We start from the raw sequence: 14,961 nt of genomic DNA, 5'->3' as shown, positions 1-14,961 counted from the left end.
ACAGAAACCCCAAAACACACCACCAGATGTGGACCTGCCCACCAGAAACACAAGATCCAGCCTCATCCACCAAAACACAGACACTACTCCCCTTCACCAGGAAGCCTACACAACCCACTGAACCAACTGTAGCCACAGGGGACAGACACCAAAAACAACGGGAACTATGAACCTGCAGCCTGCAAAAAGGAGACGCCAAACACAGTAAGATAAGCAAAATGAGAAGACAGAAAAACACACAGCAGATGAAGGAGCAAGGTAAAAACCCACCAGACCTAACAAATGAAGAGGAAATAGGCAGTCTACCTGAAAAAGAATTCAGAATAATGATAGTAAAGATGATCCAAAATCTTGGAAATAGAATAGAGAAAATGCAAGAAACATTTAACAAGGACCTACAAGAACTAAAGAGGAAACAAGCAATGATGAAAAACACAATAAATGAAATTTAAAATACTCTAGAAGGGATTAATAGCAGAATAACTGAGGCAGAAGAACGGATAAGTGACCTGGAAGATAAAATAGTGGAAATAACTACTGCAGAGCAGAATAAAGAAAAAAGAATGAAAAGAACTGAGGAGAGTCTCAGAGACCTCTGGGACAATATTAAACTCACCAACATTTGAATTAAATTGTTCCCAGAAGAAGAAGAGTAAAAGAAAGGGACTGAGAAAATATTTGAAGAGATTATAGTTGAAAACTTCCCTTATATGGGAAAGGAAATAGTTAATCAAGTCCAGGAAGCACAGAGACTCCCATACAGGATAAATCCAAGAAGAAACACGCCAAGACACATATTAATCAAACTATCAAAAATTAAATACAAAGAAAACATATTAAAAGCAGCAAGGGAAAAACAACAAATAACATACAAGGGAATCCCCATAAGGTTAACAGCTGATCTTTCAGCAGAAAAACTGCAAGCCAGAAGGGACTGGCAGGACATATTTAAAGTGATGAAGGAGAAAAACCTACAACCAAGATTACCCAGCAAGGATCTCATTCAGATTTGTTGGAGAATTAAAAATCTTTACAGACAAGCAAAAGCTGCGAGAGTTCAGCACCACCAAACCACCTTTACAACAAATGCTAAAGGAACTTCTCTAGGCAAGAAACACAAGAGAAGGAAAAGACCTACAATAACAAGCCCAAAACAATTAAGAAAATGGGAATGGGAAGATACATATCGATAATTACCTTAAATGTAAATGGATTAAATGCTCCCACTAAAAGATACAGACTGGCTGAATGGATACAAAAACAAGACCCATATATGTGCTGTCTACAAGAGACACACTTCAGACCTAGGGACACATACAGACTGAAAGTGAGGGGATGGAAAAAGATATTCCATGCAAGTGGAAATCAAAAGAAAGCTGGAGTAACAATTCTCATATCAGACAAAATAGACTTTAAAATAAAGATTATTACAAGAGACAAAGAAGGACACTATATAATGATCAAGGGATCAATCCAAGAAGATATAACAACTGTAAATATTTATGCACCCAACATAGGAGCACCTCAATACATAAGGCAAATACTAACAGCCATAAAAGGAGAAATTGGCAGTAACACATTCATAGTAGGGGACTTTAACACCCCACTTTCACCAATGGACACATCATCCAAAATGAAATTAAATAAGGAAACACAAGCTTTAAATGATACATTAAACAAGATGGACTTAATTGATATTTATAGGATATGCCATCCCAAAACAACAGAATACAAATTTTTCCCAAGTGCTCATGGAACGTTCTCCAGGATAGATCCTATCTTGGGTCACAAATCAAGCCTTTGTAAATTTAAGAAAATTGAAATTGTATCAAGTATCTTTTCTGACCACAAGGCTATGAGACTAGATATCAATTACAGGAAAAGATCAGTAAAAAAATACAAACACATGGAGGCTAAACAATACACTACTTAATAACAAAGTGATCACTGAAGAAATCAAAGAGGAAATCAAAAAATACCTAGGAACAAATGACAATGAAAACACGACAACCTAAAACCTATGTGATGCAGCAAAAGCAGTTCTAAGAAGGAAGTTTATAGCAATACAATCCTACCTTAAGAAACAATAAACATCTCAAATAAACAACCTAACCTTACACCTAAAGCAATTAGAGAAAGAAGAACAAAAAAACCCCAAAGTTAGCAGAAGGAAAGAAATCATAAAGATCAGATCAGAAATAAATGAAAAAGAAATGAAGGAAACGATAGCAAAGATCAGTAAAACTAAAAGCTGGTTCTTTGAAAAGATAAACCATTAGACAGACTCATCAAGAAAAAAAGGGAGAAGACTCAAATCAATAGAATTAGAAATGAAAAAGGGGAAGTAACAACTGACACTGCAGAAATACAAAAGTTCATCGACATTACTACAAGCAGCTCTATGCCAATAAAATGGACAACCTGGAAGAAATGGACAAATTCTTAGAAATGTACAACCTGCCAAGACTGAATCAGGAAGAAATAGAAAATATGAACAGACCAATCACAAGCACTGAAATTGGAACTGTGATTAAAAATCTTCCAACAAACCAAAGCCCAGGACCAGATGGCTTCACAGGCGAATTCTATCAACATTTAGAGAAGAGATAACACCTATCCTTCTCAAACTCTTCCAAAATACAGCAGAGGGAGGAACACTTCCAAATTCATTCTACGAGGCCACCATCACCCTAATACCAAAACCAGACAAAGATGTCACAAAAAAAGAAAACTATAGACCAATATCACTGATGAACATAGATGCAAAAATCCTCAACAAAATACTAGCAAACGGAATCCAACAGCACATTAAAAGGATCATACACCATGATCAAGTGGGGTTTATTCCAGGAATGCAAGGATTCTTCAATATACGCAAGTCAATCAATGTGATACACCATATTAACAAACTGAAGGAGAAAAACCATATGATCATCTCAACAGATGCGGAGAAAGCTTTTGACAAAATTCAGCACCCATTTATGATAAAAACCCTCCAGTAAGTAGGCATAGAGGGAACTTACCTCAACATAATAAAGGCCATATATGACAAACCCACAGCCAACATCGTCCTCAATGGTGAAAAACTGAAACCATTTCCACTAAGATCAGGAACAAGACAAGGTTGTGCACTCTCACCACTCTTATTCAACATCGTTTTGGAAGTTTTAGCCACAGAAATCAGAGAAGAAAAAGAAATAAAAGGAATCCAAACCGGAAAAGAAGAAGTAAAGCTGTCACTGTTTGCAGATGACATGATACTATACATAAAGAATCCTAAAGATGCTACCAGAAAACGACTAGAGCTAATCAATGAATTTGGTAAAGTAGCAGGATACAAAATTAATGCACAGAAGTCTCTTGCATTCCTATACACTAATGATGAAAAATCTGAAAGTGAAATTAAGAAAACACTCCCATTTACCATTGCAACAAAAAGAATAAAATACCTAGGAATAAACCTACCTAAGGAGACAAAAGACCTGTATGCAGAGAATTATAAGACACTAATGAAAGAAATTAAAGATGAGACAAATAGATGGAGAGATATACCATGTTCTTGGATTGGAAGAATAAACATTGTGAAAATGACTATACTAACCAAAGCAATCTACAGATTCAATGCAATCCCTATCAAACTACCACTGGGATTTTTCACAGAACTAGAACAAAAAATTTCACAATTTGTGTGCAAACACAAAAACCCTGAATAGCCAAAGCAATCTTGAGAAAGAAAAACGGAGCTGGGGGAATCAGGCTCCTGGACTTCAGACTATACTACAAAGCTACAGTAATCAAGACAATATGGTACTGGCACAAAAACGGAAACATAGATCAATGGAACAGGATAGAAAGCCCAGAGATAAATGCACGCCCATATCGTCACCTTATCTTTGATAAAGGAGGCAAGAATATACAATGGAGAAAAGAGAGACTCTTCAATAAGTAGTGCTGGGAAAACTGGACAGCTACATGTAAAAGAATGAAATTAGAACACTCCATAACACCATACACAAAAATAAACTCAAAATGGATTAAAGACCTAAATGTAAGGCCAGACACTATAAAACTCTCAGAGGAAAACATAGGCAGAACTCTCTATGACATAAATCACAGCAAGATCCTTTTTGACCCACCTCCTAGAGAAATGGAAATAAAAACAAAAATAAACAAATGGGACCTAATGAAACTTAAAAGCTTTTGCACAGCAATGGAAACCATAAACAAGATGAAAAGACAACCGTCAGAATGGGAGAAAATATTTGCAAATGAAGCAACTGACAAAGGATTAATCTCCAAAATTTACCAGCAGCTCATGCAGCTCAATATCAAAAAAACAAACAACCCAATCCAAAAATGGGCAGAAAACTTAGCCATTTCTCCGAAGAAGATATACAGATTGCCACAAACACATGAAAGGTTGGTCAACATCATTAATCATTAGAGAAATGCAAATCAAACTACAGTGCGATATCATCTCACACCGGTCAGAATGGCCATCATCAAAAAATCTTCAAACAATAAATGCTGGAGAGGGTGTGGAGAAAAGGGAACCCTCATACACTGTTGGCAGGAATGTAAATTGATACAGTCACTATGGAGAACAGTATGGAGGTTCCTTAAAAATCTAAAAATAGGGCTTCCGTGTTGGCGCAGTGGTTGAGAGTCAGCCTGACGACGCAGGGGACACGGGCTCGTGCCCCGGTCCAGGAAGATCCCACATGCCATGGAGCGGCTGGGCCCGTGAGCCATGGCTGCTGAGCCTGCGCATCTGGAGCCTGTGCTCCACAACGGGAGAGGCCACAACAGTGAGAGGCCCACGTACCGCAAAAAAAAAACCCCAAAAACAACAAAAAAACCCCAAAATGCTATGCAACCATTACCATCATCTGCCTCTAGAACCTTTTCATCATTCCAAACAGAAACTTCATAGTCTTTAATAATAACTACCCATTTCCCTCTTCTCCTGCTCCCTGGCAATCTCTATTCTAGGAACCTAATATAAGTGGAATCATACAATAGTTGTCCTTTTGTGTCTGGCTTATTTCACTTGGCATAATGTTTTCAAGGTTCATCCATGTTGTAGCATGTATCGGTACTTCATTCCTTTTTATGGCTGAATAATATTCCATTTAATGGATAATACCACATTTTGTTTATCCATTCATCTACAGATGGACATTTGGATTGTTTCCACCTTTTGGCTATTGTAAATAGTGCTACTATGGACATTGGTGTACAAGTATCTGTTTGCTTCCATATTTTGGGAATATACTCAGAAGTGAATTTCTGGATCGTACTCTATGTTTAAATTTTTGAGGAACTGCCAAACTTTTCTACAGCAGCTGCACCATTTTACACTCTCACCAGCAATGCATAAGGGTTCCAATTTTTCTACATCTTGGACAACACTTTTTATTTTCCATTTTTTTAATAACAGCCATCCTAATGGGTATGGAGTGTTATCCCACTGTGGCTTTGATTTGCATTTCCTTAATGGCTAGTAATGTTGAGCCTCTTTACATGTGCTTATTAGCTATATGTATATCTTCTTTGGAGGAATCTCTTCAAGTCCTTTGCCCATTTTTGAATTGGGTTGTTTTTTGTTGCTGTTTCTGAATTTACACAACTGATTTTTGACAAACGTTCAAAAGCAATTCAGTTGAGGAAGGATACCTTTCAATAACTACTGCTGAAGCAATTGGACAGCCATAGGTCAAAAAAAAAAAAGAATCTCAATCTAAACCTCACATCTTACATAAAAATTATGCCAAAATAAATCATGAACATAAAACTCTAATGCTTTTAGAATATCACAGGGGGAAATCTTTGGGATCGAGGGCTAGGCAAGGAGTTCTTATACTTGACACCGAAAGAAAGGAATTGGTAAATTGGACCTAGTCAAAATTTAAAATTTTTGTTCGGTGAAAACCCATGTGAAGAGAAAAGGCAAGCTACAGAATGGGAGAAAATATTTGCAAACTACAGTCCAACAAACGATTAATATCTAGAATGTATAAAGAATTCTCAAAAGTCAACAGGTAGAAATTGGGCAAAAGACATAAACAGACACTGCACCAAAGAGGATACACAGATTGCAAATAAGCACCTGAAAAAAATGTTCAATATCATTATCCATCACGCACATTATAACCACAATTAGAAGTCACTACACACCTATTAGAATGGCTAAAATAAAAAATAGTGACATCAAACACTGGCAAAGATATGGAGAAAGTAGATAACTCATACACTGCTGGTAGAAATGTAAAATCGTACAGCCACTCTACAAAATAGGTTGACGGTTTCTTACAAAGCTAAGCATGTTATTATCATACAACTGGACTCTTGGGCATCTATCCCAGAAAAATGAAAAGTTAAGTTCCCACAAAAACCTGTACATGAATGTTTATATCAGCTTTATCTGTAATAACCCCAAACTAGAAACAGCCCTGATGTCCTTTGACCGGCGAATGGTTAAACAATTTGTGGTACATCCATACCATAGAAAACTACTCAGCAATAAAAAGGAACAAACTGACACATACAACAACTTGGATGAAGCTCTGGAAAATTATTCTGAGTAAAAAAGTCAGTCCCCAAAGGTTATATATTATATGATTCCATTTATATAACATTTCTGACATGACAAAATTTTAGAAATGGAGAACAGATTGGTGGTCACAGGGATTAGGGCCTTTGGGGGTGGGGAGGGAGGGAAGTGGGTGTGGCTACAAAAGCCCAAGAAGAAGAATCCTTGTGGCGATTTAAGTGTTCAATATCTGAGGATGGTGGTGAATATGCAAGCCTAAGCATGATAAAACTGTATAGAACTAAACACACACACAAATGAATACAAGTAAAATTACCAACGTCAATATTCTGGTTGTGATATTGCATTAGAGTTCTGCAAAATGTGAACTGGTGCCCCACCTTCATGCACGTCTGTGGGTGGATGCCTTATGAGGAAAAAAAGAAAGAAAAACAACCGTGATATATCTGAAGACTTTCTAATTATAAAGACCTGGATATAGCAGTGACTTAAATTGGTAAGTGTCTTTTTAAAAAACCCAAACATACAAGTGTTTTCCACTTTGAAAATAAACCATGTTCACTATATTTTAAATCCTCTAAAATGCAAAAATAAAAACACAGCACTGCAATTCCAGCATACGAATACAACCATTTTTAACTTTAACATTTCTATGCATTCCTCCGCAGTCTTGTTTCTGTTTCTAGAGGTTTTTAATTTTGTTTTTTGTTTGTTTTGGTCGCACCATGCAGGGCATGCGGGATCTTAGTTCCCCGACTGGGGATCGAACTCGTGCCCTGCAGTGGAAGCGCGGAGCCTTAACCATTGGACCGCCAGGGAATTCCCTCCGTTCTTAGTTTTTAAAAACACAACTTCATTTACTTAGCAATTACTATTTCGTGTCCTGCCTTTTTCACTCACCGTCACAAAATAACCTTTCCCCCCACACTTCCACATTTTCCAAAGACATTCTGAATGGCTACGTTAAATTTCTTGGTAGGATCATTCACCTTAATTTCTCCCAGCAGGACTGCGGGATGCGTATCTCTGCGCAGAACGTTTGGCCCACAAAACTTTTAAAATATGTTCCAGAAGCGGACCACTGGGCCAACTTTCAAGTTTCATACACAAGACGCCCTCATCCGTCAGCCCACCTCGCCTATTTACTTACCGCCTCAACCCGGACCATCTGCGCCTCTGTCCCTTTCCGAACTCCCGGCGACCTCTTGGTTGCCGTAGACTCGTGAGGACGTCACGCAGCGGCGTGGCTGGTTTCCCTGGTGACGGTTGCCGGGGCAGCGCAAGAAGGCGTCTGATAGAGGTGCCCGAGCTGCTGCAGCCCAAGAAAGCAGCAGCGGAGTGACCACTGTAAGTGCGGGGGTGGGGGGGGGGGAAGTACAGAAGGGCCCGGGCTGGAGCTGGGGGAGCCGGCAGCCACCGGGACCCTGGCCGGAGCCAGGGCTGCATACCTGTGTAAAGATTTATTGAGCTGTACACTCAGGACTTATGCACTTTACTATGTGTAAATTATAATTCAACCTAAAATTATACCTTAGTTAAAAACAGTAATGATGTCTGAGCCCCATTCCTAGGAATTAAGATTTTAAATGGTCCAGGGATGTGCCCCAGCATTGCTATATTTTAGGAACTCCTAGAAGATTCTAATGGTCAGCCAGAGTTGAGAGCCACTGTTTTTAGGGACAGGAAGGAGTCAACTGTTGAATCTGAGTGATGGGGGTGGGGGGAGTATTCTGATGCCATTCGAGGTCTGGTGGCACATTCAGGCATGGGAGGGTGTGTAGAGAGCTGACGCTTAGCTCGGCTCAGCTTTGGCTTTCAGGGGACCTGAAGTGAGGGTGGGTCTTCCAAGCTTCCTCATGGACACATGCAAAGATAAGGAGCCAACTCCAGGCTTGGGGGTTGTAGACAGGGCTGATATGTGCTGAGCACTCTTGGGAAAGGAGCAGTTTGTGGAGTTTGCTTAGGCTCGGGCTTCTTTTCCTACTCCAAGGGCAAGATGGCAGAGGATGAAGGCTCACAGGACACCTTGAGGCTCCAGTTCAGGGCCATGCAGGAGATGCAGCACAGAAGGTTACAGAAGCAGATGGAGAAACGGAAGGAAAAAGAACTTAGCTTCCAAAGCAGAGCTGATGACCAAAAAGAGCCCGTGGAGATCTCTGATGGCCTCAGCGTCCTCCAAGCCGGGGAGCAGAACTCAAAAACCAGCTTTGAGCAGAGGTAAATGCAAGTTTGGACTCTCCCAGGAGCACTACAGGGAGGTAGGGAAGGTGGGGGAGAATGATTGCAGACAGTTCGACAGGCAGGTTGACCAGATGTGTGTTTATCAGCTGAGACCCAGAAGTTTTGACACAGAGATTGTTATTGAAGACTCTTGCATCGGATAAAGGGACATAATTTGACATGAAGTGTATTCAAAAACCACTTAAAGTCAAATGGAAATTTTGAAACTCATCAAGGTGTAGTTTATTCACTTGAATTTTCTTACGTAGTCTCTCTTTCATGAAAAATGTGTTTTGGTTTTTGAGGAGCTGGTTGGCTGGTTCTGATGATTCACAGCTGATCGCTACTCCAAACCTCATCGGTGACTGTTCTGTGTCAATTTCCCTTCCCTGACACATAAAGACACATAAACATACCCGTCCTAAAGAAGCAGTTTATGGATTCCTTGCTTTTATATGGTTGGTGAAACAGTTGAAAGGAGTCCAGAATCTTCTCATTTTGCTTTAAATTTGCCAATGTCACACAGATGCATTGATTTATATTGGTTGTTAGAAGCAGGAGTCTGGATTGGAACAAAATTGTTTTCTAGTCATTTTGCAAAAAAAAAAAAAAAAAATCACAGCAGTTGTTGAGCTATCTCTTTGCTTCTGGTTTCACCCAGAATCTATCTTCTCCATCTGCAAATTCTACTTTTCATAGTTTCTCGATTTTCACAATGTTCTACTGAAAAATGCTAATTAGGAAAAGATAAAGATTTCTCAATAAAAATTGAAAAAATTCATACGGCTCCTAAATATTAGCTCTAAGTTAACCCCAGACCTATTCCCAAATGATCTTTCCCCAAGTCAGAGAAACTGGAATTTGTGGAGACTTGAGCTGTTGGTAGAATAACACCAACAATAATAATAGCTAATAATAATTACTGTTATCTATAATTTCCGTAACTTATTTACTACCTGAGCAACTGCCTCTATGGAGCTGGCTCCATGCCTAATGGTAGAAGTGATCACAGACCCACCAGTCACATGTTCCTCATGTTTTAAAGTTCTAAAAAAATGACTTGCAAGACAATTGTAATATACAAAACTAGCCACCTATTCTGATCTCCTATTGGGTTTACCTGAGAGACCCAGAGACCTGGTCTCAACTTAAGGCTTAGACAATTCCTCTTTCGTCTTCTAATATACATATGCAATTAAGGCTATAAATTTCCTTCTAAGTATCACTTTAGCTGCTGTTCCCAAGTTTTCATACATATTACTTCTACAGTCAATCCGTTCTAAATGCTTCATAATACACATTATGATTTCTTCTTAACCCATAAATAATTTAGGAGTGTGTGTATGTGTGTGGTTTTTTTTTTTTTCAGTTCCAAGCATATGATGGGTTTGGAGTTCTGTGTTTTATTTTATTTTTGTTCTCTGTTTAGTATCGATTTCTAATTTTAGTCAATTGCCATTAAGAAAATGGTCTGTATAATGTCCATTATTTGGAATTTGCTAAGGTTGCCTTTGAAGCCTAAATTATAATACATCTTTATGCATGTTCCATGGATGCTGGAAAGGAGTATGAATTCTCTGGGTGGGGTTTTATATAGCTCTGTTGAATCCGTAGTAAACCATGTTATTGAAAACTTCTTTCTTGGGCTTCCCTGGTGGCGCAGTGGTTGGGAGTCCGCCTGCCGATGCAGGGGACACGGGTTCGTGCCCCGGTCCGGGAAGATCCCACATGCCGCGGAGCGGCTGGGCCCGTAAGCCATGGCCGCTGAGCCTGCGCATCCGGAGCCTGTGCTCCGCACAGGAGAGGCCACAACAGTGAGAGGCCCGCGTACCGCAAAAAATAAATAAATAAATAAAAAATAAAATAAAATAAAAATTGGCACATTAAAAAAAAAAAACTTTTCTCCTTTCACTTGTGTGTGTCCTTAATCGTTCAGTTTTGAGAACAGTGTGTTAAAAATCTGCTCACTGAGATTCCCTTAATTTCTCATTCCTATTTTGTACAGACCAGTTCTTATCTCCACCCAGTGCCCAACCAGGTACGATAAACCTGGGCTGTGGAGGCCTGACCCCCGCCCATCGGTTCCTGTGATTCTGCCTTTGCCTTGCAGGATGCTTGAAGACGAGATCGAACGGCTTCGGGATCAACTCAGGGAAACAGTGGATGAGAACGGGCGATTGTATAAGTTGCTGAAGGAGAGGGACTTTGAAATCAAACACCTCAAAAAGAAAATAGAAGAGGACAGATTTGCCTTCACAGGTAGCTCCACCGCTGTTGCGACAGTTTCTGCTCTGAAGTCCAGGTGGGCTGGCCCAGCTGCCATGGAGGCCACGTGGGTGACCCCGCTGGGACTTATGACAAGAGTTCTCCGTGATGCTCGCTACACGTTCGGTGAGCCAACGGCACCCATTGTACCTGGATGCTCTGGCTCAAACACTGTATCATGGACGCGAAAAAGCCCCAGTGGAAGTAGGCATTTACTCTACACCACTCGCTGTTGCTGCTCGAGAAGGGTGGACAAGACAGGGGAGTTAGCTGTTCGGGGAGGATTTCCTGGGATCCAGCAGCATGTACAGTGGACCTTGGCCCTTCAGGTCGGAGTCGGACCTTGGTTCTGTTGCTGGAGACCTTGACCCTGTGGGTCTGTTAGGGACCTTGGCTTTGTGGGCCTGGAGATGACCTTAGCCCTGTGGGTGTGGGCTGGACATTGACCACTGACCCTGTGGTTATGAGCTAGACCTTGTTCTTACAGATCTGGTGGGGACCTTGGCCCTGACTGTCCTCTGCTCGATGTATGCCCGTTGAGCAATTCCCAGGTGGCTGACTGAGAAAGCACAAAGTCAGTGTCAGCAATCACAGAGGGCACGATGCCTCACCTGGCCTCTGCCAGAGCGTCTCTCTCTGCCTTTGCTAGGAAATGACTTTAAGAGTAGGTGCACCCAGAGGACCAGTGCTGAATTGAAAAGCAAGGGGAATCTGGCATCTTAAAGGCCCTTGATAGCCTGTTGTGCTTCCCTCCATTCTTTGGCCTCTTCTGTCTAAAACAAAACCACACTGAACAGATGATAACACCTAACCTGGCTCGGGGTTCAGATGCGAAGGGGCAGCTTTTGCAAGGGTGTTGAGAAGTTGATGGGCTCCGGGGAGAGCAGGAGATGCCTCCTCACCCCAGGAGACCTGGGAGACAGGGCCTGCTCCCTCTTCTCCAGCCTGCCCCACATCCTGTCTTCTGCCGCTTCTGCTGGTGTGCTCATGGCCTCATCCGATTGCCGGCCCCAGCCTCCCTCAAGACCTCTTAAATCCAGTCCTCACTCAGAAGTCCGCATTTCTGATTTCCAACTTCACGTTTTGAAGAGAAAAGTCTGACAGTCTCAGTTCATGTTTTTAAACCAGGCCACAGTGACAGGCTGCTGACAGCTGAAGAACTGGTTTTCCTTTGGGTGGACTTTTAGTGTTTGCTTTAGTTTAGTTTTTCTATTTCTTTGTACAATTTTTTTAGTGATTGCGCTAGTGCTTACAACACACATAACTTTTCACGGTCTACTTAGAATTAACATTTCACCACTTCAAGTGGAATGAAGAAACTTGACCACCATATAAGTCCCTGTACCCTCCCCCCTTATATTACAGCTTTTATATGTATTATGTCTGTATATGTTGAACATCCCGTCAGACTATGCTATCATATTTGCTTTCAACCATTATACGTTTTAAAAAACTGAAGGTTGCAAGATAGTCTATTATATTTACCCAGATATTTGAGCATTTCTGTGCTTGCCCATTCGCTGATGCCCCCATTATCATGGGGTTGCAGCTTCAAGAGTGAGGCCTGTCCGGAGACAGAGTTGGGAGAGAGCCCTGGCTTGCTCTCAGCCCCACTTCCTGCCCTTCGGACTAGAGAGGGCTTCTCGTAGACTTCTTTCTGATGTCTAGTTCCAGGATTTGTAATGCTTTGGGGTCCTGGGAGGAAAACATAACCAGAAAACTCACCACTGGACCATTTGTATTTCTAGGTTTGGTTTCCTTCCCCAGGTTCTTCCTCCTTTTCTCCTGATGTGTCCTAATCCTCTTCAACAGACACGAGGTGGCCGAGGGCAGCTACTCATTGTTGCCCAAGTCGCTGCTGGCCCAGGCCAGCAGCAGCAAGGCTGTTCGATGTGTGGGCCTGTGTTTTTAATTGACCTTACCGTTTCCCTTCATTTTAGGGACGGCTGGTGTGGTTGGGGATGTGACTGCCACCAAGATCGTTGAGCTGTCCAAAAAGAACCGGGTGCTGATGGCAGAGTCCGAGGGTGCGAAGACCAGAGCGAGGCAGCTGAGCAACCGCATCCGGGAGCTGGAGCAAGAGGTGAGGGGCCTCAGGCGCCCCTGCCCCGGGTTCCCTGTACCCCGCGCCACTCCTCCAGAGAGGGAGCACACTTAGATGCTGTAGGTCCTTCCCAAGGACTGGTGGGTCAGTGTTTGCAATGAGTCCCTCAGTCTCTGTCATATCCTGAGAGGGGAGAGTGTCGGGAAGCAAGGAGGACGCAGGCGGTGGAGAGATAGCCCGACATAGCAAGGAGGACGCAAGCTTGGAGCCTGACCACCTGGGTGTGAATCTCAGCTCCACTACTGACTTGTGTTGTGACTTGGAGCCAGGTATAAGCTCTCCGTGCCTCAGTTTCTTCCACCTGTCACGTGGCAGTTATAACGGCACTCACCCCAAGGTTTTCTGAGGCTTAAATGACTTAACACTGTAAAATGCTTAGAACAGTGCCTAGCAGGTAGTTAGCACCAGAAAGGCATTGTTGAATAAATTAACAGGGATCCTTGCTAATCTGAAGCTAGAGCCAGGAGCGTTCCACCAGTTCGTCTCACTTTTGTCCACCTTCCTCTTTCTGCTGCCCCTACCTTCCCACAGCTGATGACAAACCCCTCCAGTCAAGAGAGGGCACAAGACCCAGCGGTTCAGGGTCCCTCAGGAGCTAGAGTGAACCTACGCAGCTTCTCCTTATGTGGCTGGAGGAGCAGAGGCTGGCAGATGTTAAGAGGTTTTCTCAAGTCACACAGCACGTGGTGGTGCCGGATTTCAAATCCAGTTCTGTTGCTCTCCAAAGTCCTCCACAGTCACTACACTTGGCATTGAATTAGACCTTCTTTATTCTATAACGTATTTTTTGAGAACCATCGCAGGCTCTGGGCCAGGCCCTGGGGAGACTGTGGGGAGTAAAATAGGCCTGGTCCTTGCCCTCCTGGAGACAGACCAGCATCGAGGGCCCCTTAGAGGGGGGAGTATGCACAGTGGGTCCCTGGAGGATGAGAAGGGGCCAGACTCGGAGGGGTGGGGGAGAGGCCTTCATGCAGAGGACCCAGCAGGTACAAAGGCCCTGAATAGGAATAAAGGCCTGAAAGGGGACCAATGTGGCCAAGCTTGGAACAGGATGAGGTCAGAGAGGTGGGAGGGTGGGTGGTGCCCAGCCTTGTCGGACAGGGATGGTCTTTGTGTGAAGGACAATTGGGAAACCCTTAAAGGGTTGGTTGGCTGTCTGTATACGGCAGTGGTCTTGGCCACCAGGCCATGAGCCTGAGTGGAGGGTTTCTCAGTGTCTCTGATCTTGTCTCCTCAACTGTGATGTGAAGTCCGTAGTTCCTTTTCTCTCCGCCTCCCAAGGCTGTTGTTAGATGCAGACCATGGTTGCAGAATCATTATTTACTAAGCTGTTCGTGAATCCTAGGCTGCGACTGGGGAGTGGGGCAGACGATCAGTTAAACCCTCTCCCATCGCAGAGTGCCTTGTGAAGGAGAGTTCTTCCATTCATGGGCCTTAAAATGAGCTGAAGGGACGGACTGCTGAGATCCGTGAGCACACATCCGACGGCAGCACCGGAGCCCTTCACTCAGGCGCTGCAACTGCTGAGCAGAATTAAATATTAAGTGCCAGGTTTGCTTTTTCAGCTGCAGATGGCCCTGGCCAGGCTGCCAGCCAAGGGGGCCACCGACGCAGGAGCCAAGCTGCTGAAGGCCCAGATGGGAGACAGAGCCTTGGTATGAATTCTCTTCTGTGCTGGGGGGTGTGTGAGGCAGTCATGGGCTTGGGCCTCCCCTCTTCCATGGGGGCGTAGGTGCGTCTGTCCGGCATCCACCCCATTGCTGAGCCAGTGCCACCATTGCAGCATCCTCAGAATAGCCATCAGGGGACAGTGACCAAG

At 42.9% G+C, this 14,961-nt stretch overlaps 2 protein-coding genes across 5 annotated transcripts in view; one reads left to right on the top strand and one right to left on the bottom strand.

The window, feature by feature from the left end:
• ACKR2 (atypical chemokine receptor 2) overlaps positions 1–7,768 on the bottom strand; it is a 79,293-nt gene extending 71,525 nt beyond the window's left edge. For 3 of the 4 annotated variants that reach the window (XM_060307364.1, XM_060307362.1, XM_060307365.1), the window contains exons 1-2: positions 7,704–7,768; positions 6,870–6,959 (exon numbers count right to left, since the gene is read on the bottom strand). The gene's annotated coding sequence lies outside the window, so the exon portion shown is untranslated. The remainder of the gene's footprint in view (positions 1–6,869; positions 6,960–7,703) is intronic. The other variant, XM_060307368.1, reaches the window with a different exon arrangement.
• A 781-nt stretch (positions 7,769–8,549) lies between these two features.
• CCDC13 (coiled-coil domain containing 13) overlaps positions 8,550–14,961 on the top strand; it is a 31,024-nt gene continuing 24,612 nt past the window's right edge. The window contains exons 1-4 of the mRNA XM_030830261.2: positions 8,550–8,770; positions 10,884–11,032; positions 12,979–13,121; positions 14,708–14,797. Coding sequence (XP_030686121.1) covers positions 8,550–8,770; positions 10,884–11,032; positions 12,979–13,121; positions 14,708–14,797 — 603 coding nt within the window. The remainder of the gene's footprint in view (positions 8,771–10,883; positions 11,033–12,978; positions 13,122–14,707; positions 14,798–14,961) is intronic.

Source organism: Globicephala melas, chromosome 11 (assembly GCF_963455315.2).
Source record: "Globicephala melas chromosome 11, mGloMel1.2, whole genome shotgun sequence".
NCBI classification, from domain to species: Eukaryota; Metazoa; Chordata; class Mammalia; order Artiodactyla; family Delphinidae; genus Globicephala; species Globicephala melas.
Note: the sequence above shows the minus strand (reverse complement) of the source record. Positions and strands in the feature narration are given on the sequence as shown.